Here is a 26,613-nt window from a genome sequence, read left to right as displayed (position 1 = left end):
GGCAGGCCTGCGCGCAGCCGTAACCGGTGTGAAGAAGATGGTGCTCATCAAGGAATAGTAAGTGCAAGTCTTGTTTTTCCACCTTTCCAGCCAAACATTTTATTTGCTTACGAATTACAAATAGAAAATGTGTATTTGCTGGTTCTTGACCACTTTTGGAGGGTCCCGGGAGTTGGACGAGGCACCGGCTCGCGAATGAGGCCCAGCTTTAGCCGCGTTAGCATGCTAGGCTAAGCGAAACCACTCGCCATTCATTTTCAACGAGAGGTGCGTTAGCACGCGATGCTATTAGCTGTTAGTTATTAGCCGTTAAGATTAAACGCCACCAAATCTGACTGAGATAACGAAATAGTCATTGATTTATACCATCTTATGTTCTCAGATAGTGTCTGACTTTGACGTTAGAGGATTTATTTTATCACAAAGGTGTCACTTTATAGTAAAAACGCGCTGTTTAGTGATTTTTATTCTTTTGCCGGTTTATGTAACTTAAGTGAGGCATTATTAATGACAGCAAAACCGCTTAACAGTTCAGCAACTTTTGAGTAAAACTTTTCAGATTATATCTCAACAATTACTTTAGAAATATTGCCGACGTACTATATCATACTAATTTAGTTTATCATTTAAATAAACTTAAAGTTGATGTTTTTCAACCTGTTAATGGTAGCAGGTTGGTCTTTGTAATTGAAAAGTGTTTAATGCTGATGATAAATTATCCTCTGGCTTGACAACACGTTTGGTTCGCCTTGTTTATCGTTTAATCTAATTATATTCACTCGTGTGAGTTGGCTATTTTTAGACATTTTCTGTTTTAGACATTCTTTGATGTGACTCCCGTTTATATGGGCCTGCAGTCATTAATTTCCAACCTGTTCTTGTTTCCTTCCAGGTTTTATCTTTCTGTTCTCTAGGGATCTAGTTATCACATTTTAATTAGGTTCTCATCTGTTGCTCAGGACATGACATGCCTGAAAACAGTAGCTGTATAGCCTTTAATCTGAGAGATCGGATCAAGATTATGTCACAATGTGCCACTTTATGAAATCCAGCACCTTTTAACCTTCTCTGAAGGTTTGGACTCCACCCTTTAGGTTTGCAAGAGAATGCAAATGTGAGCGATCCTAGTCACGTTGAGCAGCAATGCAACACTTTTGCATGAGTTTTATTCCGGAAAACTCACTGCCAAAGTTTCCAGTGTGTCTCTGCTAGGTTTAAATGGTCAAATGTACTAGAAAAACTAAGTATGTCGCAAGACCTCTGGATTTCTGAGTCATTCTGTGGATAGGAGAACATTTTAGCCTCTTGAGGTTTACAGGGGAGTTTCTGTATTGAGAAAATGTTGAGTAATATAGAAAATGATGTCGGTTTTCCTTTAAGATGACTGTTTAAATGAATGAAATCTGTAGTGTTTCGCCTGCCCTGTCTGTAAATGGATCATTTCATTATTTTCAGGATTGGCTCATATAGCAGGGACTTGACCTTTAATAGATGGACGGTCGAAGGATGTTATTGAGCAAAGTTATTGTCGTCTCCACATGGTTTTGTCTAATGCATCTTTTACACATTATTTAATGTTCATGTGTCAAATCAAGCTTCCAAAGAGCTCTCAAGATGAGCAATGAATGTTGTTTATAAATGGATAAAAGCTTACCTTACAGTAGGAATTATCATTACTTGTAGCAGGGCTCGCAAAATTTCTAAATCCCTGGTAGACCTTCGGGCAGGTACTCTTCAGATTTTGGTAGCCCGAAAATTAATTTAACTAGCCCAAATAAAATAAAGACCATAAATGTCAATCAAAAACATTTTCAATACACAAATATCAACGAATAAAGGAAAGAGTTTTATTTGACTATTTACAAGGTATCTGTAGAATTCTTAAAAATCTGTTTAAGGCAATTTTAAAAATTATTTTTTATACAATTTAACGTATTTATAAACCATAAAAACTCTTCAATTTAGTTGCATCAAATTTAAGGACCTGTGGGAGCAATGTTCCCTCTTTTTTTTTCTTGCTGAGCAAAACTTCTCTCTATTGGACGGACATTTTGGACACCTGAGCAAAAGCATTCTTTATACCAGACCTGTACAGCACGCACACAAATAAAGTGTGTAACTTTTAACTTTAATGTGCTATTTATATTTGATTTGACCCTTGATGTAACTAAATGATGTGCATTTTAGGTTACCTGAGAAATAATTTTTACTGTACAATACACTGCAGTTCAAGGCTAGATCAAGGCTGTATCTATTTGATAAAAAATACTGAATATTATTTCACAAAATAATATTGTGAAATATTATTGCAATTTAAAAAATGTGTTCTATTTTAATATATTTTAAAATTTAATTAACTCCTGTGAAGCAAAGCAGTATTTTCAGAGTCACATGATCATTTAGAAGTCACTCTAATATACTGATTTTTAATCAATGTTGGAAACAGTTATACTGCTTTTTTTGGGACCTGAATTTTTTTTTTAAAATGTAAAAAGTTCAAAAGAACAGTGCTTAGTCAAAATAGAGATTTTGTGTTACAATATAAACTATTCAAAATTTTGGGGTCAGAATTTTTTTTCTTTCTTTTTTTTTAAAGATACTTTAAAAAAAGTTTAAAGAAAGTTAAATAAGCTTTATTCAGCAAGGATGTGTTAAATGGATAAAATTGATAGTGAAGACTTCTATTGCTAGAAAATATTTCCATTTTGAATAAAAGTTCTTTTAAACTTTTTATTAATCAAAGAAAAAATAACAGGTTCCAAAAAAGCAGCACAACAGATTCAACACTGATAATAAATCAGCATATTAGAATGATTTCTGAAGACTGGAGTAATGATGCTGAAAATTCAGCTTTGATCACAGGAATAAATGCTATCTTAAAGTATAGGTATTAAAATAGGAAACCAATATTAAAAATTGCAATAATATTTCACTATATCACTGTTTTTTCTGTATTTTTTAAATGAATACAGCCTTGATGAGCAAGAGACTCAGTCAAAAACCTGATAAATAACTGATCTTGTTTTTGAATCTATAATATAGGCCTACCATATATGATCAAAACAAACTATTTCAACTGATAGAATAGAATAGAAACTGAAGCAAAACTTAAGCTGAGATCTGTAAGTTAAATAAAAAACGTGAACAATGAATTCTTCTATAGCTGTCTAAACATCAATATGAGGTGCAGTTTGTACAATACTCTTGTGTGTGATTGTACATCTTTCAGAGTTTTATTACCGTTCTTTGCCCATCCTCCGCTATTTCCAGCACTTAATCAAGCCACTCTTCTTTAATACATGAGGACGTTTTATTTCACATGTCATTGCATTTGCGTTGGCTCTCGTGTTGAGCGCACTTCAACCATTGAAGTATTGAGTTTCATTTGGTGTATCGTTCTCTTTCTATGAAACCTGTAAACCGCATTCACCTAACTCTGTCGTGACATCAGCTCTATAGCGGTTTGCCCGAGCATTGCTATTCTTTCCCTTTTACTGGCGACATTCAATCAAATGGCTTTATAAAGGTACTTTATTTCTTTTGAGCGGCCTTGGTGGAAGAAGCAGCTTAGAGGGAACATTGCGTGGGAGCCCTGTATTTAAGGTAGCCCGTTGGGCAGGGCAGTGATATATTTTGGTAGCCCGACTGGAAAACACAATAGCCCCGAGACGTCGGGCTAGCTATTTTGCGAGCCCTGTGTTGTAATAGAACAATGCATTGTCGAGGATGATTATTTGTGCGTGTTTTGCAGCAGTGTCTTGTGCACATGCTCGTAGAAGAGCTGGTAGCTCACAGGAAACCAGGTTTGCTTTTGAACTGGATCATGTGCTGATCTCATTTCCCTTTTCTCACCCATACGTTACTGTCTTTTCTACAATTCTGCTTTCAAAATCCCCCAAAATGTCATTTACTGTAATTAAATTGTATTTTGTGTGCATTGTCTTTGTATATTGGGATCAGCATCAACTATTGAAATTGGTTGTTCACTGCAAGTGATAGACAGACATCTAAATCACCCAGGCTGATTATTCATCTGATATTTTACACCGTTTGAAATAGAGATCGACCGATACATCGATTTACCGATATTTTTCCCGATATTTAAGCATTTTTCCATAATCGAATATCGGTTTTGTAATATCGGATTCCCCGATAAACACCGCCATCTTGTGGACGTTTTCAGAATTGCGCGCAGGATCGCAATTGCAGCGCATCTGAGGGGAGACAAGACAGCAATGGCCTGCAGGTACTTGATTTGCTGTAGTTAGTAAACTATTTAATATTACAGGCATTAATGCACAAATTAGATGTATTACATAAATGCCTGCTATATAGTTTAAATGCAACTTAGCTCTAAGAAATATGATAAATAAGATACTCTGTCAAGCCCTGTCCCTATAAAGATAGGCTATAACTTTGCCTGAAATAACACAGCCATGAATTAGCACATGGTGGAAATAAAAGCGCTGAATTTAATTCTCTCTGTGGTCTATTAGTCTCGTGAAGTCGGAGTCACATAGATAATCCGTCGAGTCCTCTCCCAATAAAGACGCAACTTTGCATGAATTAAATAATACAGCCATGAATGATTGCATGTTAGAAAGAAAAGCATTGAATGTAATTCTCTCTCTGTTGTCTATATGCTCATCATTAGTCTCGTGAAGCCGCTTTCATATTGCAGTTCACTCAGCGGGTTGATGCTCAAGAAATGCTCAGCACGGCCACCGCATGTAACTTTTAACAAGATTCACTTTTTTGAAGCACCCTAAATTGTATTAACACTTACTATATAACCATTATTTCGTTTATAAACATCTAAATTAATACAACTCTATGGAAATTAATTATTTATTATCTATATTTATCTATAATTATCTATATCTATATTTATTAGTTTGAGTAGCCTATAGTTCTGTGTAAAGGCATATTAAACCGCGCTGTCAGCAGCATAATTTAGAGCATGCCAGTTGAGAAATGAAATAAAATACAATGCTTGTTATATTCCAATATTCCAGAGAATATTATTCCGTGAATTAACATTATCCAGTGAATTATTCTTCACTCTTTATCCTATTAAACAGCTTATAAACCTACTAAAACTGTAGTTAAAAATGGAAGTTGATATGACTCCTTTCCTTTATTTTCTCCATTTGAAAACATTAGACTTTCTATGTTAATTTTGCTTACTGCTAATATTAGTGTTGCTGCTAAAGCTTTTTATAAATAAAATGTTTTTTATTGTTGTAATACGAAGATTAAATTGAACATGACAGGGCTCTAGACTGCGACCAAAATGGTAATTGTTTGCGAGTTAAAATTTGACGTGGTCGCATTTGTACGAGTGCCAAGTTTGCGCTGCTCCAAAGCGTCTGCTTCATACAGCGCGCGCTGCCAGCCGCAGCACATTATAGCAGGAGTCAGATTTCACTGATCACGTGAAGAGAGGTGCTTTCAGCCGAGCGCTTAGTGGGTAGAGCCTGGTTTATACTCGCCGCGTCAGCACGAGCGTGAAGGTGCGCGTCGCGGATGGAGCGCAACGGATGGATTTGTTTTCAAACTAAAGTAAAAGACCGCTTCTTAAACCAGAGAAGGTGAACGTGGTGGTATTCTTGTAGAAAAAACTCCTGTCAGCTACAGCCAGTTTAGTTTTACTTTTCTTTTTGTTTTCGTTTTGAGAAGCTTGTTATCTTTGCTGTTTACCTCAGGTTATGCTATGGAGGCTTTCCTTAATTAAAAAAATATATATATTAATATTTATTTGCTTCCTCAGAGTTTGCTAAACATTCTGTAATATACTAGGTATATAGTACAGCATGTGATGTGTCCTGTGCCATGCCTCGTCTTATTCGTTTTTGTTGATAAATGTTATGTAAGAGTTTGTCATTGTCAACGTACTGTTTTATTGTTGTTGTGCTTTTTAATTAAGAATAACAATGAATCCATCTTTTGTTTTAGTCTTAAAAAGTTAAAGGTGTATAGATATAAGCAAAACAGACAATGATCTTTTCTTGTAAAATGTGACACCAAGATCGCAAATTTGAAAGTAAAAAGCGCAGGAAAAAAGGAATTCCTGTTCACAAAATTTAAATCACAAATAATAATACAGATGAAAAAGAACGAGTTGAATGTTGAAAACTTTCGTTACCATATAACTATAAACTATGATAAAAGTTCATCAGCATGCATTGATTAATCAAATGTTGTAGCAAAAACAAAAAACAAATTGCAACCAAATTATGTGTTTGTGCGCAAAAGTGAGATCAGTGGGAAGAATGAGTCTAGAGCCCTGCGTGAAAGACTGCTAATTCTCAAAACATTTTTTGTTAAGATGACTGAAAGGAGGAAAAACCAAAGTGAAGTATGGACTTACTTCACGCAGTCATTTATTTACTTTATAACAGTAAATAAATATCGGTTCTGCATATCGGTTATCGGGCACATAGACATGCAAATAATTGGTATCGGTATCGGTTATAAAAAATCAATATCGGTCGATCACTAGTTTGAAATCATCAGCATTTCTGGGCTTTTATATAATATAATACAATATGTCATAAATGGTTGTTTAAATCTGTGTGTTTATTTATATATGTATATTTTATAATATTAATAAATCTATTTGTTCTATGTATATTTAATAAATAAATGTTTTAAACTAATACATTCATATTTATAATATTAATAACATTTAGTGAGAGCAAACAAGAAATTTGTTTCAGTAATGTATTGTTTTTTTGGCATTGCACTGAAAAAAAATAAAACAGCCACGAAAATAAACAAAAGTGTCTTATTAATATATCAGTGGTGGAATGTGTTATCTTTTAACTGCATTTTATGTGTGTAAAATGACTTTTCTGTAATCTTTATTATTTTTAATAATTGTTCTTGTTTTTTCTTTTCTTTCAGTCGTGTGGTCTTGCCATGCTCTGTGGAAGAGGTGAGTAATTGTTTTTTTTTTTTACGCTCCTATCCCCCCACCCCAAGTCCTAATAAGTTAAAAATGGACTGTAAATGCGCAGCATCACTTTGACCTTGAAAACCAGCAGAGACTCATTTCCTGTGGTTTAATAATGCTGATGGGTTATTAGTTCTATTAGCAGCATAAGTAGAGTCAGACGGCTCCATCTGAAACATTTTTCTAGAGTTCAACATCACAACAATCGCATAAAACCTCAACGTTTTGAACTCGTCTGACACGTTGAGTATTTGATCAGAGCAACAAGGACAAGATAAAGCATGTCATGCATGTAGAACACGCTCGCCCTCGGGGAACATTTGAGTCTCGTGCTGTTCTGAGAGAAGCAAACTTGATGCTTGCTTGATTGACATTGTTTGATATTTTGCATTTAGGATGCCGTTGATTCGTAGCATGCAACGTATAGTCAGAAGTCCTTTTGCAGCCTGACAGCTGTCAAGCAGACTGTTTTTAAGTGATCTGAGTTGCAGATGTCGCCTTATGTGATACAAGGATCCTCTTTCAGAAAAACACACTCTAGGGCTCTGTTCCAAAACTTAGTGAGCTGCCTGCAGTGCATGCATGTTATGGCATCATGGTTGATGCCATAACATGCAGGGGTGGTGATGGCGCAGTGGATAAGACACATGCCTTTGGTGTGAGAGACCCGGGTTCGAATCCACTGTGAGACACCAATGTGTCCCTGAGCAAGACACTTAACCCCTAGTTGCTCCAGAGGCGTGCGACCTCTGACATATATAGCAGTTGTAAGTCGCTTTGGATAAAAGCGTCAGCTAAAAAAAAAAATTAATAAATGTGGTTGCACGCATCACTTTTACATTGCAACAAGCTAAGTGGGAAAATAAATCCAAGATGGTGGAAGACACTTGAATGCGTGTAAATATATATTTTGAAATTAGATGGTTGTTCTTTGTATTTTGTATTTTTCATTTTAATTTTAGTCACAATTCAAATTTAGTTATGTAATTTTTTATTTTTTAAATGTCTAGCAGTGTTATTTTAGTATCATAAAGATACTATTACAATATTTTTTAATTGTTTTAAAATTTATGTACTTTCCGTTTTCATGTAAATTTGTTAATTTTTAGTCATTTTGTTGTAATTTTTAGCATTTTATATATATATATATATAAGTAACACCTAGTTTTTCTAATCTTTTTGTATTCCATGTTTTTTTCTTTTTATTTATTATACAATTAACAAAAGCAAAAAAGGCCTCTAACACTAGCTTGTTCTATTCTTTTTCTATGCTATCTGTTTTCTTTTTATTATATATTTATACGTGCTACGTGACTGCATTAAGCTAACTGAGACTTGTTATAGCTCTTGCATATCATTGCTCTTTTGTTGATTTTGATTGCTTCTATTGTCTTCGTTTGTAAGTCGCTTTGGATAAAAGCATCTGCTAAATATAAATAAATAAATATATAGCTTTTATTTCACCTTTCATTTTAGTACATCGTTAAACTAACACATTTTATGGTTTTAGTTACCTGTAATAACCCTGTTCTAAAGCCTAGCTTAACTATTCATGCATACATCTACATCAGTTCCCTGTTTGCCTTTGTAAAAGTGGTTTTACTATAATTTCTCTAAGGCATCAATCAGTCACACAATGCAAAGCTTTGTCTTCATATCTGGAACTGCTGGAAGGGACGTATTTTAATTATACGAGAGCTGTTTAATTCCACAGATGCTGATCTGAGTGAGTTTCCTGTATGAAGTCTGTAGGATTTGTGTATTCATGCATGTGAGATCCACTAGTACTAATTTTAAGTGATAAGATAAAATAAATAAATTAAAAAATATATATTTTTAAGATTAAAATCTGTTTTTTCAAGAGGACTTTTTAAGAGTGCACTAGCATAAAGATGACCTCAAAGACACGGATGAAACCAATCTTATTTTAGCATCAGAGAGATACTATTATAGTTTTTATTCATATTCTGAAATAGTTTTTTATATTTCTCATTTTAATTTTAAAGTGAGTTTTTTTTTTTTCCCCCATCTAGTTTTCTAGATAGTTTCTATTTTTATTTCAGTTTTAGTAGTACATCAAATTAAACTAAATAAAAATGTTGCCTTGACAGCTAGCTTAAATAAAATGTTTTTTTAGTTAATGTATATTTTATTTCAGGTAACCACCAAGGTTATTATAGTTAACCTGGAACTAAAATAATAATAATAAAAATCATTACTTGAAATAAAATAAGCGTTTCTATAAATATTCATATAATTAAATTTTTAATAAATAATATAATACAAATATAAAAAAAATATTTCAGCTAGTTTAAGGCAACATTTCTCATTTTGATTAAGGTTCACTTGTACTAAGATCAATGTAATAAAAATGACTTGAAGTATAGAAAAAAGAAGCTACTAAAAATGACAAAAACATGGAACAAAATTACTAAAACTTTAAAGTTGAAATATATATAAAACATTCAAAATATTAAAGAAAACTATAAAAAAAAAACTTTTTTATGGTTTTAGTTAACTATAATAGACCTGAACTAAACTAGAGAGGTCAATAGGCACCTTTGATTTGGTATTGAGTTTTAAGTGTGGTTGCATCATTGCTTACCATCTGATCTATCAAAACTCACCGTTTTCTCTCTGCCATTGCAGTATCAAGTCGGGCAGCTTTTCTCGGTGGCTGAGGCCAGCAAAAACGAGACGGGTGGAGGAGAGGGCATTGAAGTGCTCAAGAATGAACCCTATGAGAAGGAAGGCGAGAAGGGACAATACACACACAAAATCTACCACTTAAAGAGGTAAAAATTAGTCTCTTTATTCTGTACGCCAAGATGACTTCACCAAACTTTAATAGTTTTATCAATTTTCTGTAATTGCAGAAATGTTTTTAATTCTTGATTCTAACGCCACCTACGGTTTAGTATTGTCAGATGTGACGCATCTCAAGTGTTTTGCAGCACATTATCAGATGACAAACCATTCAACTTAACTCGAAGCTGTAAATAATTACTCGGGCTTTGCTTCATTACTCTTGTGTTTTGCGTTCATCCAGTAAAGTGCCAGGCTTTGTGAAGATGATCGCACCGGAGGGGGCGTTAGTTTTCCATGAAAAGGCCTGGAATGCTTATCCATACTGCCGCACGAGTGAGTGGAAACCTTTTCATCCGTTATACCACACAATCCGTCACTATCATGTTTTTATTGCATATGACAATATGTAATGAATTACATATTGGAACAGACGTCATGTGTATACAGTGTTTTTTGATTGTTTCACAAAGTTCTCACATGTGCCGTTTGGTAAAGAATTAGGCCGGAAACATACTCTGCAAGAATGCAAACGCAGACATGAATACTCAACCAAAGCAGGCCTAGCTAAACCCTGCTGTTTTCAGCAAGCGTTAAGTTGGTTAAATGACTGAGACTCATAGTGGCTGATACACTAAGAAGGCAGTGCGTACTTGACTTGCATTATGAATTGACCTCTGACATATTTCGTAGCTGTAACAGTTTGCATTCTTCTACTCGGAGTATGTTTTGGGCCTCATTTGTTTTGGTCTGTTTTGACAGTGGAAATATGAATGGTTTATTTGTGTCACCTGATTATTTTTCTTCTTTTATTTTTGCATGCTGCTCCATTCTCCTCAGTTGTGACTGTAAGTACAAACACTAGCTGTCATCATGACTGTTCACTAAACTTTAGTGCATGATCATTTATTATGAAGTGCCTGCAGCTTGGAAAAGTTGTTTTTGATCGAGTCAGACATTTAATTGATTCTAAGCGTGTGAATTGACACACTGACCTTATAAACAATTCAGACATGCTTGTAAGTGTGTGAATGTCGTTGCATCAGATTAAGTGTCTGTATCTGCATGTCATTGTTACTTGTTTATGTCAAAACCTTTGTTTGTAAAATGCACATATGCCGTCTTTCAGTTTGATAAATAATTATTTTGTCATCGTATGCGATGACACTCATACTTCTAAGTGTGGTTTAAAGGAATAGTTCAGCCAAAAAAGAAAATTTGGTGAAGATGTACTCACCCTCAGGCCATTCAAGATGCATATGAGTTTGTTTCTTCACTGGAACAGATTTGGATCCTCTGCAGTGAATGGGTGCCGTCAGAATGAGTCCAAACAGCTGATAAAAACATCACAATAATCCACAAGTAATCCACACCACTCCAGTCCATCAATTAATGTCTTCTGAAGCCAAAAGCTGCATGTTTGTTAGAAAGCAATCCATCAAGACATTTTTAACTTCAAACTATTGCTGGCCCAATATTATGGGTAGTCCTCTATCCATAATATTGCTTTCTTCAACGAACAAGTTTTCTCGTCTGAATCAGGAGAGAAATATGCACAGACCAAGCACCGTTTATAAGTGAAAACAGTCCAAAAAATCCTAAACAAATATGTTTGTGGATTTTGATATGGGAGGACAACAGGAGATGGACTTTAATGGACTAATTTTTCAGTGATGTTTCAAATTAAAACGCTAATAATGAAACGCGTAATTAAAACGTAATAATGGATTAGTTTTTTACAGACACATCTTTTCGGTTCCCAAGATGTTAATTGATGGACTGGAGTGGTGTGGATTGTGTTGTTTTTTCAGCTGTTTGGACTCTCATTCTGACGGCACCCATTCACTGTAGAGGATCCATTGGTCAGCAAGTGATGTAATAGCAAATTTCTCCAAATCTGTTCCCATGAACAAACAAACTCCTCTACATCTTGGATGGCCTGAGGGTGAGGACATTTTTTAGCAAGTTTTCATTTTTGGCTGAACTATTCCTTCAAGTGTCCGAATATATTTTGGGACCTCTGTATACGTGTTTATTTTAGTTCAGCACACCAATTATAATGACAGTTTACCTAGAACTTGGAGTACAGCCTATTTACTTCTTGTTTTCTAGGAACTCGTTCCCTCCAGCATTAAAGCCAGTTTAAAAACATGCGGTTTGGACCGCTCTAAACTTGGACCTCAGATTACTCTTTAGAAACATATTTGCATTGCATGTGCTGTTAAACCACAGTTTAAAGTGAACTCATGCTGCTGTTGTGATAAAACCGTGTTTCATGAATGTAAACATCACTGCATCTTCTCCTCAGAATGAATACATGAAAGATGACTTCATGATTAAAATTGAAACATGGCATAAACCTGACACGGGCTCTTTAGAAAATGTGAGTGAGACGTTTCTTTGTTTTTTGATGTTTTGAAAGCATCTGTAATCTCATGCTCAAGCCGATATGTTTTTTGTTTGTTTGTGCCCAATTACAGGTACATGATCTGGATCCCACCACATGGAAGGCGGTGGAAGTCGTGCATATCGATATAGCCGATCGGTCTCAGGTTGAACCTGGAGTGAGTTCACTATACATCAGTCTAGCGATGTTCTGATCTCATTTGCACACATTCTTTGTGTACCCACTTTGAATATAAAGCTTAAAGTCCATCCCTGCTGGTCATCCTGTTGTCAGCTGGCCCTCAAACATGGACTATTGATATCCAACACGTGTAACTAATTTGCATAACCCCTCCCTCTGCTGCAAATGCATTAAGCTGTTTTTGCATCGGAGGTTTTGGTGTGATGTTCCTCATTTGTGAGTCCTTTTTGGATAAAATCACTCATTAAATGAGACCATTGGAACTATTTGAGGCTCATTTAGTGTTCAACCATTGTGCTTCTGTTAATCGCTCATGCGTAAATGCTTATCGGCTGCTGCAGATTATCTCAAACTGGCAAAATCTGATTTATCCACTTAGTTTAATATTTTACGTAATAGTCTCTCCAAAAAAAATCTGAGGTCAGTAAGATTATTTTTTTATTTTATTTTTTTGGAAAGAAATTCAGGATGCGTTAAATTGAAGTGTCAGTAAAGACATTTAAAATTTTACAAAAGTTTCTATTTTAAAAAATGCTGTTCCTTTGAAATTTCTATTCATCAAAAAATCCTGAAAAGTAAAATGTATCACAGTTTCCACAAAATATGATGCAGCACAACTGTTTTCAACATTGATACTACTTAGAAATATTTATTGAGCAGCAAATCAGCATATTAGAATGATTTCTGAAATGTCATGTTACACTGAAGACTGGAGCTGAATGATGCTGAAAATTCTGCTTTGCATCACAGGAATAAATTACATTTTACAATACATTCAAATAGAAAACAGTTAATCAAATGCAGTCTTGGTAAGCGGAAGAAACTCAAAAGCATTAAAAATCTTGCTGACCCCATACTTTTAAACAGTAGTGCATGTACTTTGTAGCAAGACAGCACCGCACTATTTATTATATTACCATGTCATAAAATTGTCTTAGTACAACAAACCCCTTTGTTGCATGCTGTTTGTTTGCTTGTACGTATTAGTGTATCTATTGATTAGTTCATACAAACAAGTCACAATGTCACAAATTCCTCCTTCTGTAGCACAGTCAGTGTTAGCCTAAAAACATGCACATTAAAGATCCACCAGAAACCACTCTTTTTGCCGACTGTTTCCAGTGTGCTGTGATTTGGGACATGCTAATACTTATCCCGCATACTGTTTAAGCTGGCTAGTGTGTGACTTATGATACAGCCTTTAGCCGGCGTGTTACATAAGACTGATTAGGGTGACATGACATTAGAGCGTGTGGACCATTGCCCTTCTAACCTGCATTACTCGAGGTTCAATAGTTTACCAAGAAGGCAGCTTCTTATCTTTCTCTACTGTGGGGAGACCTGAACCTGATGTAAGTGGCTGAGTTTACTGCACAATCTGGTCTGTTTGAAGTTGTAGACATTGCTACTAAAAACTCAAGCCTCAAGATCAAACAAACTAGCTGCCGGTGCCGTGTACTAGCAGACACGCACACTGCGTCAAACATCAGCTGCTTTGAATAAATCCAAATACGTTTCCATGTGACCTCATTCTGGCTCTGTGCCGAGTGCATGAATACAGCTACGTCCGTTTGACTGGAGTCCAGCGTCGTGGTGTGTTGACTAACAGGAGTGTGTTGGTTATCTGCTCCTCTTCATCTCCTGCTGACCGGCTCATTGTAGAGGGGCGCTGAAGTGACTGCTCCTCCCAGGCCCCAGCGCTTTTATGCTTCATATCTTTAATTAGTTAAGTGGATCAGTCCTGGTTCAGGTTAATCCTTATTCCCATATGTTCACGGTACTCAGCGCCGAGGTTTGAGAGATTAAAAGGCGTGCGAGTGTGCGCACTAGTGTGAAAAGACGGAAATGATGGGAATTCCCAAACTGGAGGTGGTGGGAAGGTGTTTTTTTAAGATAACGTTTATTGTATCTTTTCAGACACCTTTAGCAACTTATTTTTTTTAAAGCACCTACTGACAAATCAAGCAACTCTCTGAGTGATCGTTATGATTTATAGTATATGAAATTTACAGTAAAAGCTATCTTACTGACCCTAGACTTTTGAACTTTTTAATCTCGCCATAAATCTAGCGACTCTCTTAAGGGATCATTTAACACTATATTTATTTATTCATTCATTAATTCACTTATTCATGTATTTCTATTCTCACACACACCCAAAGCTAACTACAAGTCTAGCACCTCTTGAGGGATCATTTCACATGCACACCGGACAAAAGTTTGTAATTTTTTAAAATGTTTTTGAATGAAGTCTTTTAGGCTCCCTTATGCTGTTTTTATTTAATTAAAAATATAGTAAAAACAGAAATATTGTGAAATATTATTACAATTTAAAATAACTATTTTCTATTTTGCATATACACTGAATAAATATATATATGCATGCAAATATGGTATGATTTCCATGGCGTCATCTAGCAACTGTTTAAGCAGGCTTTAGCTACTTTGAAAGTATTTGACAGCAGTGTTAACATGAAATCAGAATTTCTGAATTTTCCTGGTAATTGGTAATAAATTAAAATGTTTTGATTTTATAGTTTTTATCAAAATAAAATATCAATCTCTGAAATTGCGTCTAAGCTGACTTAACCTGGGCAAATATTAACCCTAAAGAAAACATAAGTGACCCAGTTGTTGTTCTTGCAGGATTATAAACAGGATGAGGACCCAGCAATCTTTCAATCAGAGAAAACAGGCCGGGGACCTTTAGGACCGGACTGGAAGGTGAGTGGCTGTATTAGTTTAAGGGGTCATATGATGCTTTTTTTAAAGATCATTATTTTGTGTATTTGGTGTAACAGAAAATGTTGACGTTTTATTGTTCAAAAAACACATTATTTTTCAAATACTGTACATTATTGTAAGTCCTCTATGCCCCGCCTCTCTCAAACGCTTAGTTTTCTACAAAGTCTCTCCTTCCGACAAGTGCAGTCTGCTCTGATTGGCCAGCTGACACAGTGCATTGTGATTAGCCGAACACCACAAGCAGCGTCGGAAATGTAACGCCCCTTTTCATAATTGCCAGCTTCAGCTTTCAAAATTATAGTAAAGAAAGATGGTAATGTCCTTAGTTTTACCATCAGTTCAAGCCCGAGAGGGGAACAGTCGCGTGACAGACACAGTGAAGCTCATATGTGTTTGCACACAAGCCGCGATTGTGTGACCGTTTCTCCCTCTCACACATGCACACACACACAAACGATGCTGCGCTGTGACGCTCTCTCTCTCTCTCTCTCTCACACACACACACACACACACACACACACACACACATTTACACACACACAACTCGCAAATTTCCGCATTTGAACAGTCAATAGCAAATAGTTAAACGAATAACAAAACATACAGTGGCTGATTCAGAAGCGCCAGATTGTAAAGTCTGTATTACCTCGTCTCCTAGGTTCACGAAACGGTCGTCCATAAAATGTGTTGCTGTTCTGTTGTAAGTTATCTTAATGATTCCTAAATGCATCTACTTTCGGAAGGACAAATAAAGTGCTTTTGCTTTCACCTAGAAACACACAGCATCTCCCAGTCAACACTACTGCGGTTACTGAAACCACGCCGCCTTTCTTTGTGTGAATATTTGGGTGGCATTACGCAAATATTTCCACATCTTGATGTGGGAGCGTGTTTGAATGAGCTGTTTTAGGGGGGCATGGCAGAGTCTTAACTTTGATTAAAGAATATCTCTTTGGTTTTGAGAACACTCCAAAGAGAAAGGAAAACTTGAAATCGCATCATATGACCCCTTTAATCAATTGACTTTTGAGGTTTTTGTTTGTTAATTCAGTTCCAAATGAAGCCCATGTGTGATTTCTCCCCAAACAGAAAGAGCTCTTGGCTAAGCCGGATGCCCCTCGTATGTGTGCGTACAAACTAGTCACCGTCAAGTTCAAGTGGTGGGGCCTTCAAACCAAAATAGAAAACTTCATCCACAAAGTAAGAAACGACACCCGTTCATATCGACACCCGAACTGTATATTTTTTTCTCCCTTATGTTTTTTTTAAACGCATACAGGACACAAAAAGAGATATTTAGCAGTCCAAAGTGCCCCTTTTCACACCCATGTGATGCTGTCATGCTCCAAAAATGACACTACACTACATCATTACACTCAGATCATTAGGACTGAGTCAGTTAGAAACACCAAGGGTTCACACAAAACAAGAGGAGTCTGCTTTTAGCTATTATGTCGCCCGCAGTTGGAACCAGCTTCCAGAAGAGATCAGATGTGCTAAAACATTAGCCACATTTAAATCCAGACTCAAAACTCGTCTGTTTAGCTGTGCATTTGTTGAATGAGCACTGTGCTACGTCTGAACTGACTGCACTGTACTGTCATTTTATGTAATTTTCCTTGTTTTTATTGCTGTGATAATCATTTTCTATTCTTAACTTTCTATCCTAATTTTTAAATGTAAATAAATTTTATATCATTCTAAAAGTTTAAACTGAAGGCTAAAGTAAGTGCAGTGATGGTAAAGAGAATGTGGGCAAAGAAAGACAAGTGTGTTGGTTAATCAGTTTAAATTAGCACCTCTGAGTTCTATTTGTTTGGTTTCTGGTTAGGGACTGTCTGTAAGCGGAGGGAGTGCGCGAGGGGGAGAGCGATGGACTCACTCAGACGTGCTTTTCTTCTGCTGGTGTCATAATTTAGGTACACCTGTAAGTGTAAAGGTGTACGAGTGCACATAAGAGTGCACACAGTCCGGGGTGGGGGGGACAAAACGCATTCTCTAAGGCACTAAGAGCCATAGAGGCAAATAGTGCATTTGAAGGTATAAATACTGAGAGAATGTGAGACACTAGAAGGGAGGTTCTAGTCGGGAATCGCTCTATCATTACAGACAGGGGCACGCCCTGAGTTTTAGCGAATAGGTCAGATATGATGGTCAAAGTAAGTAGGGGGTAAAGTAGTGGAATAGGTGTTTTGGAAGGTTTTTTTCCGCTCACTTAGTGTGGAAGAGTTTGAACAAAGCTTGAGTATTTCTTTTTAAGTTTTTATTATTACAATTTTTTTTCTCTTTTTTTTTTCAACTCATTTTTATTGCTGTGATCAATATTATAATTTTTTTTACTTTTACTTTCATGTAAAGCACTTTGAATTGCCATTGTGTATGAAATGTGCTATATAAATAAACTTGCCTTGCCTTACATTGCATTGCATTGACAATTGCGAGGCGCTGTGCCAGATATGATGCTAGCGATATAAAACATTTCCTATGTGTCTCTTCATTGACATCAAACCTCAAGTAATGCCTCTCAAGTTTCAATGAGATTTTTATTTTTTTTCCCATCTCACAATGCTTTGCAGTAACAGACTGTATTTTATCTGCACTTGCAGCAAGAGAAGAGAATCTTCACCAACTTCCACCGTCAGCTCTTCTGTTGGATTGACAGATGGGTGGAGCTCACCATGGAAGACATCCGCCGGATGGAGGAGGAGACGCAGCGAGAGCTGGAGGAGGTGAGAATGACATTTGCACAGAATTATGGTCTGAAGCATGAATATTTTCCTCAATTGCATTTGTTCCCACCCATCCTTGGCAGACCTCCTTATTCCCAGCAGTCCAGATCATGAAAAGCTGTTCTTTCCACTTTTTTTTTTTTTGGTCCATTTATGAATGGTTTTTAAGGGTCAAAGGGTTCATTTCTGTGCTTTTAGTATCAGAATATGGAATTGCTATAATTAAAAAAAATAATAATTAGGCTGATTTAAATGTCACAAACCCCTCAAACTAGTTTAAAATTGCTTTTAAATAAAACTACTTCTCGTTTTGAAAATAATGACTTGCCACAAATAGTTGAATTAGGTTCATTGAGCGATTATCATTGCCGTTCCAACTTAAATTTTAAATAATAAATACATTTTAGTTCCCTACAGTGTTGTTTTAGTATTATAGGGTTTGGAAATATTTTAAATTTTATTTTTTATAATTTTTCACTTTCATTTTTGTTAAAAGTTTAGTAATTTTGGTAGTCATTTTTATTATTTTTTTTAATGTCTATGTAGGTTTTTATTCACTTTTTAAATTGCATTTATTTTTTTTATTAAAAAAAATATTACTTCAAGGTAAACAAAGAAAATTAGATGCATGTGGCCACTTTGAGAGTTGCTTTGGTAACTAGCTGAAATAAAATATGAAAAAAAAGGGTTATTACAGTTATCTGAACTATAACCATTAAAAAAAACATTGCTAACTGAAATGAAATAAAGGTTGTTTTTTTCATTTCAGTTAACTTTTTTTTTTTTTTTTTTTTTTTTTTATGGTTATAGTTCAGATAACTTTAATAACCCTGGATTAAGTCTATTCTATATAAAGATAACAAGCGAGTTGTCCAGATTATTGAGGCTAAAATAGTTGATTCATTTCCATTTGAAATTGAGAACACTAGTTGAATGCAATTGCTGTTGTGTGCAACTTTTGTATGCAAAGTTTTGGTAAAGAAATCATGTAGAAAGCTTTAGTTTTATTTAGTCACTTGTCATTAAAAATATAAAAACACTATTGAGAAACACTGTATTCGTAATATACATTTACAGTCTGTACATCAACAGCCTTCAGTGCACATCTGGACAGATTTTACAGCGTAATATGGGCGTTTATAAGCGGAATAAAACATTAGTACCTGTGATATTAGCACCAGGGGTCATTATTTGACTGTAGACGTAAAATAGTAGTCGCTGAATGTAATCCGGCTTCTGGACGTTATTGAAGGGGTTACAGATTTGAGCTATATTGGGTTTTTTCCCCGCTGGTCACCGTTGGCAGCGCACTCATTCTCTATTTTCAGTTGTGTGTTTTTGTTGAACGTGCCCCAGCTCAAGTGTATAGTATTTGGCCCAGATTCTTTCCTCTACCCAGTAAATATGACAATCCAACGGCACACAGTCTCTCCAAACTCTGACACGCTCTGTGATCGCTTTCAGCATGCAGCCAAGGAAAACCACAAACTCCTCACTGCCTGGGAAATATCGATCAGTACATTCTCATCCAAATCCCGAAGGCGTAGTCGCTTATTAGTTTTATTCTGAAGCGAACGTTGGCCAAGACCAATAAAGTGACTCCTTAACCGTCAACCCATCAGTCACGTTACGAGTTATATCTTTCTCCTAACCAGTTCATCTGTAATTGCCTTCAGTTGTAAAGGCTGGCATTAATAAAACAAGCAGTACATGTAGTAAAACTTTATATTAAGCAAACAAGTTTTTTTACACCTCCACTATCCAGTTTCCAAGCAGAAAGTATGTATTTGGACTAATATTTGACGAATTAAGTTTACTTTGGCTTTGCCGTGCTTTACAGAAACCTTCCAGGGTATATATTTTTTCAAAACCTCTTTTATGGAAATGATGGTGAATATGTTTCCAGTGAGGATTGTCAACGTTAACCCATTCATTGCCTCTTTGCTGACAGTCAGCCGTTAAATGGGTGACTCTCGCAAAAGCAGTTATAAATGCATCACATTTCTCCCTAAAATAAAGAAAAGAAAGCCTATTTTTAATCAGTAGCTTGTAATGGGAATAAATAATAACTTTTTTATATTTAAACTATTTTAAGATAATATCTCAAATATATTTAAAAAATCATTTAAATGTTAAGATTTTTCAGGAAGGTTCAGTAAATGTTAAGATTTTTTTTTTTCAATTTTAAGTCCATATCAAGGTGGTACCGAAATTAAGTGTTTTTAAATTAGTTTACAAGGGTACAACAACCTTGTATTACCATTGTGTTTAAAATGTGCTATGTAAATAAACTTGCCTTGCCGAGGTAGGTTGAATCCTATAAAAAATGACTTGGCTATTTCTAACCGAGATTCCCTGAAATATGCTTTTCATGTTGTGTTATTGCCTATTTTGATGTTTCATAACATTTTCCTTCCAGCTGGACGTCAGCAAGTGGTAAGATTGCACCTAACGGCATGTTTTGTTTCTAGATGCGTCAAAAGGGGTCTGTACGAGGCACGAAGGCGGCCGAAGAGTAGCCGAAACCTTTTTAGTAACACGAGGCAGGTGGAGAGACTCTGTAAGTGGTGTGGGAGGAAAGGCGGCCGCTCCCTCGCTCATTCTTTCTCACGTTCTTTTCATCCGCCGCCACCCACTAACCAATCACTTCACTGCCTCCATTTCAGCTAACCACAACTAACTTTTCGTCTGGTGTTCTCCTCTCAGCTGACGGGTGGACGAATGTAACCTGAGTTAAAGTGTTAGTCATTTCAGACAAACTCTTGGCTGAACCGCCAAATAGCGTTCGCTCAGGCCAGAGGAAAATAGTGCCTCAACAGCACAAATTGAAAGCAGGTGTTTGCAGCTCCTTGAAAAAGCCTCATCTGCAAGTTCTAATGGTTTTAGACTCCAGTTGAAAGGTAAAAGAGGGTTTTTTGAGGTGTTCTTGATGTTTAAAGCAAGTGTGGTGGCCAATGCCTGTAGCTTCCAAAAGCAGCGTTCTTCTGTCGAGTTGTTGATCTTCTCTCTAAATGGAGGCAGGTTGCGATGTTTACAGGAGCAGCTGCAATGGCCATCTTTTTCTTTTCCAGTGTTCTCGTCCTGAAGGGTTGGTGCATACAAAAATAAAATGCCATCATGTCGTTCCAAACCCGTATGACTGACTTTCTTCCATGGAGATGTTTTTGAAGAATCTCCACGCTTGTTTTCCATACAATTAGAGCACACAGTGGCCACAGGCTATCAAGCTGTGAAAAATAGTTTGACTTATGTGCTGTATTTTAAGTCTTCTGAAACCATAAGATAGCTTTGTGTGAACGAAATCAATTTATTTGATTTTATTATTTGATTTTATCAGGGGTGCAAACTTGTGGGGGGTGTCGTCGTATCTGCGAGTCATCTGTCACGTCCATAGACTGTAAAAAAATAAAAATAAAATAAAAAGTCACCTGCAGCATTTTTTTCCCCTGTTGGCAAAGAAATGGACCCGTCCTACTCTGCCTCTGATTGACTTACCTTAATGTTGTTTCCCTCATCTGACCAATCTCACTCCTGAAGCCTAACTTTTAGACCCTGCAGGCAACTCTCCATATTTCCAGAGGCTACGTAAAACGTGCAGGAACAAGCTAACGGCAAGCAACTTATTTTTGAAGTAATTGGACTATGTTGGTGGTTTAATTAGCCTGTTTGTAGCTAGCTAAATTAAGTTCCCTGTAGAGCAGGACAGAATGCATTTGTATCTGCTGTAAATTATGATATTCCAGTATAAATGGTGATTACCGCGTAAGGCTTAGTTTGTCACCTTTTTCACCCCTGACGAGTTTGCACCCCTGTTTATTTTAATCATTGGATTGCACTGTAGGTTTGAAACTTTGTTTCATTCTTAGGAAAATTTCAAAATGCAAAAAAAAAAAAAAAAATTTTTTTTCCCTTTTTTTTTTTTTTTTTTTTTTTACTTGTAGTTTGATTCCCATTAAAACAAATTTATATATATATAAAATTTTTAATTATAAAAAATTATATATAATTTAATTTTATATATATATATATATATATATATATATATATATATATATATATATATATATATATATATTAAAAATTATATATAATTTTAATTTTGCATTTCAGTTGTGGAACTTGGTTATAATTTTTCATTATGAAAATGTCAATACAATAAAAAAAAAACTATTTCTTGGTTAAAAACGTTCTTAAAGGTAGCTTGATTCCCATAAAAAAAAAAAACAATCTTACTTTTTTGCATGTAGGAAATGTTTCAGACAAGTTATTTCATCACATAAAAAGTATCATTTGACTATGACTTATACATATAATATAGTGCAAGGGTTGTATGGACTACTATTACAGAATTTTTGCGAGTTTGACAGCCATTATATACTTTCAAACAAACATCTGGACGTTCTGCTGAACCTTTCTTTGGGCTTCCACAGAAGAAAGCAACTCGTGCAGGTTTGGAACTATAAAGGATGACACAACTTTCATTTCTGGGTGAAATATTCCTTTATTTTGGTATTGGTCGTGTGGTTTTCGTCTGCTCGAATCTTGTTGATCTTGCAGCGTCTGTAAGGCAGTTATGAAGTGATTTTATAGACTTTCTTCTCAAGAGAGAAATTCAGCGTCTGTTGAGAGTCAGAACGGAGTACAGCCGCTTCATATTTGTGTTATTCTCCCTCCCTCTGCGCTTGGCTCTGCCGTAAAACGATCTGGAAGAGATGAGACTCTCCTCAGCCGCTCTTTCCAAGCGTCTCTGCCCAATCTTGTTTTTTTTTTTTTCTTCCCTTTCTTCATTTCTCATTTCTCCTCATCGCCCCATTGCTGCTGCTTTGTGCTGTGTTCTTGGTTTCTAATCAGCGCTTTTTGTGTTTGTTGATTTTTTCCAGAGTATGTTTGTACTCTACACATGTGCGTGTGTGTTTCTGCTCTCTTTGATTTGAGTGAATGTGAGTTTGTACACGTGTAAGTGTGAAAAAACTGCCTGCCGTTTCTTGAATTCACACGGTGTCCTAACCAGGAACGATGAAAACTTTGTGCTGCAGCGATGCGACAATATCCAGCCTAATTAGTGGCGTTTACTAAGGCGCTATTAGTGTTAGTCATACTTGGTGTTATTCATTCAAACAAACCCCGTATTAAACGTTAATGTTAATCGCCCTTCATTGTTTGTGATTCCTCAAATCATCTTGCATCTTGTTTGTAGTTGATCAGACTTATAATTTTCATCTTGTAGATGAAAAACTGATGTAATAAGTCGAGTTCACCCTCAAGTCTCTAGATAGTATGTCAGAAGTCAGTAAGAAACCACCTAGAAATGTGTCAAAAATGTAATACCCTTAGTAACCATGTTATTTTAGTATTATTTATGAACTGTTATATTATTTATTAATTTGATTTTTGGATTTCTTCATTTTAATTTTAACGTTTTAGTGATTGTTATTTGCTTTTGGCATATTTATTAGTTTATTTTTTTAATATTTATTTAATGTTTAATATTTATTTAGTGTAAACATTTTATTTCAGTCTTAATTTTATTAATACTTGTTTTAAGTACTAATAATTTCGTAATTTTATTAATTGCCAAGGTGATATTTTAGTAATGCTTTACAGTAGTTTCAATTGTTAACACGCAGCTTTTTTAATTTTAGTGTTAATTTAAACACACACATATATATTTAAAATATTTTTTAATCAATTTTTATCTGTTAGCATTAGTTAATGCACTGTGAACTAACCTAAACAATTAATTTTATTTTTTTTAACAAAATAATAAATGCTATATATATTGCTAATTTTAGCTGATGCATTAACTGAGTGAACTTAACAATTTACCTTATTGTACAGTTACCAACATTTCCCAACTATGATTAAGTTTTTAATCTAGTATTTGCATTTTATTTCAGCTATGTTTCAATTAGCACAAATAATTTGGAGTAGTTTTCATTTTAGTTAGCATTAACACCACTGTAGACAAACAGCATGCATTTTCTTAAGAATATATGATGTTATATGCAACCAGTTGAAACTAAGCAACCATCTAAATGCACCAAAACTTGAATTAGCATCGTAGAGCTCGTCACACGACACGATAGGTCACTGCATCATTTCTTACCTGGTTAGGACAAAAATGTGGAATGATTCAGCTGGCTTCAAACATGCATTGAAAAAGCTGGTTGAATGATGTTTTTTTTTTCCATGTTCTTAATGGTCACTGTTTTACTCTCCCATTCTCATAGCTTCGTAAAACTGGTCAGGTTCGAGGCACCAGTGCTGCTCACGAACAATGAGGCTAAACTTCAAGAATCCAACCACGACGACACTTGACAAAAGACATCACCGCATCCAACCAAACCGGCCAGTGGCGGCACCGCCATCCTCCACCAGCAGACTGCAGAATGACACAGTGATCAGTAGTACTGTACTCCCACACCTGCCGACAGGGTGGACACGCATCACGCTCGACTTGTTTTTAGATTCACGCAGGTTGATCCTGTGGCTTTTACCACTTTGTTAGAAACATCAGAGTATTGCTGTATGATTGTGTTATTCTATTTCAGAAACAAAACGACTTAATTTTGGAAGGCATCGGACCAATTCTTTGTTTTTGTTTGGTTTTATCTGTTTGTAATGATTCAGATCTTTATTTTCTTGTCTGTTTTTAGTGTTTCCCCCAGATGAAGCACTTCTTTTGGTTCCTTTTAAAATCCTAATCACATTTTAATTAGTGGATTGTCATTTTGTATCAGCGTAGTCCTGCCTTTCTAAGTAAAATTTGTGATGCTACTGCACGGCATGCACATTTGTGCAAAAAAACACGTCCACCTCGCAAAACCTTTTCCGCAAGTGGCTTTTGCATGAGCTCAGGCATGTTTTTGAGAGGGTCTTCATGTTCTTAAGACACTTCTCGTGACGTAACCCCTCAGGACTCTTCAGGTTCTCCTCACCAAAATCCAGACTAATTACCAGAGCAAATCGCTGCTGCTGCTTTTTCTTATTTTTAGAGTTGCTTTAGGACAGGCAAAGTGCTTTTATATCGCTAATCTACCTGTAACGCTCTCAGGGTTCCCACGGTCTTGGAAAATCCTGGATATCAGGGAACATAGTGATTTCCAGATTTTTTTTTTAGTTCATAACAAGCTTGCATGCATAAAATAATTTACCTCCGTAAATTATAACAAAATTTTAAAAAGAAAAGCAAAAATCGTCATTTCACTATCAAAGTTGCAATGCACGTAAACCACGTTGACGTTTAAAAGCTGAAGTGTGATGATTCTTGTATTTGATCTCTAAAGTTGTAAATCTAAATTGCCGTTTCTGAGCTGTAACTACTTTTCCAGGTGGATGATACTCTGGTTACTGACATGCTAACAGTGACTGCTTTCTGGAATCCTTGCACATATTATGCAAATGTTACTGGCGTTGTCATGACGACAGATTTAAATTCGGTGTCACTACACAGACACAGGCAGTAAGAGATTCTAGTGCACAAGTCTCATGGTTTTAGTGTGCACTTGAGTCTTTATTGACCAGCCCTGCATTATTTTTGCTTTTTTAACAAAAACGGACAACCTGAAATTTTCTACAATCGACATGCTGTCCCCAAAACCTTTTTTTAATGAAATCATAAGGCATAAATTTATATATTTGTATAGGGAATATTGCAATCTCTGCGAAATGATCGATCAGAACGTGTGGGAACCCTGAGCTCTGCACCTGAATGTGTGCGTAGATGCCTCAACAGACGCTTAGGACAAAGAGGAGAACTTTATAAATGCATTTTAAAGAGCTTGATATTTGTATAGTTTCTATATCGTACCAGGTCAGAGTCGCAGTCCTCCTCGTCTCTGGCCGTCCTGCACCAGCTCAGATCATCCAGCCTAGCAAAAAGAGTCTGCTGTTTGTACTTGACCCGCAGTGCAGGGCCGTTTTGTCTTCTCGTTTATTAGTAACAGGTTTTTAACATGTACGGTTCTCTGTCCCGGTCGAGAGGAGACCGATCGGATTTTTATCATATATTGTGGCCAGTGCATTAGTTTTAATAGTTGGGCTTTCATGGACAGCTGACGGCCGGAGTTTGCGCAGTCGCACGCAAACCAGTGCCTGATGTCTGCGTTGAAACGTACAATCCTGTCGCATTGCGATTTGTCTATAGTTAGAATTGCACATTTGTGATAGTTTACAAATAGTACAACACGTTTCTTCTTGGTTTGCGGTTTTTGTTTCTTAACGTCCCTCTCATTTCAAGGTCCACGAATGTTCACGCAATCATGCAACCCGTCAGGTTCGGCTTCAGCGGCACCTTTATGGCAATCAAGAAGACGTTGTCACGTACCTGTGTTCCTCTTCTCAGATCCGGATGGGAGGAAGTCAGGTTTTGATTCTTGCTTTTTCGTATGTTCTCTAGTTCATAATTGAGCAATCAGTGCACTGACGTCTGTTCTGACATACTGTTTTGAGTGTCACGGATCATGTGGTTTACTTTTGTACACATACATGGCTTTTAGGCTAGCGGGGACTGGGATGGGCAAGGGTTTCAGATATAATGAATGAATCATATTGCAATCGAAGCATAACTTCGCACTTGGAGAATCTACTGGGGGGTTTTTTTCTTGGGGAATTACACAATGCTGTTTTTCTGTCTTTCTGATTGTTTGTTTGAAAATCAGGGGAAATATCAGTGAATGTACAATGGTGTGATTTATTTAGTTTTTTTGTTTGTTTTTTTCCTGCAGCTTTTGAATTGGTTATAAATTTAACAGTATATCTAATAAATTTCGACACCAGTCATGCTTGGTCTT

The 26,613-nt window shown here is 36.0% G+C and overlaps 1 protein-coding gene across 1 annotated transcript; it reads left to right on the top strand.

The window, feature by feature from the left end:
- Positions 1 to 26,604, top strand: LOC306866047 (phosphatidylinositol transfer protein beta isoform-like). The gene is made up of 11 exons (XM_079411012.1): positions 1 to 57; positions 6,907 to 6,937; positions 9,605 to 9,750; positions 10,005 to 10,096; positions 10,601 to 10,608; positions 12,069 to 12,143; positions 12,241 to 12,324; positions 14,994 to 15,071; positions 16,182 to 16,292; positions 17,699 to 17,821; positions 24,052 to 26,604. The coding sequence occupies exons 1-11, from the start codon at positions 38 to 40 to the stop codon at positions 24,100 to 24,102; spliced, it is 819 nt and encodes a 272-aa protein (XP_079267138.1). The 5' UTR covers positions 1 to 37; the 3' UTR covers positions 24,103 to 26,604.
- The last annotated feature ends 9 nt before the right edge of the window (positions 26,605 to 26,613 follow it).

The sequence above is a fragment of the Barbus barbus genome (assembly GCF_936440315.1).
Source record: "Barbus barbus genome assembly, chromosome: 47".
Lineage (NCBI taxonomy): Eukaryota > Metazoa > Chordata > Actinopteri > Cypriniformes > Cyprinidae > Barbus > Barbus barbus.
This window is presented reverse-complemented; position numbering and strand designations above follow the sequence as displayed.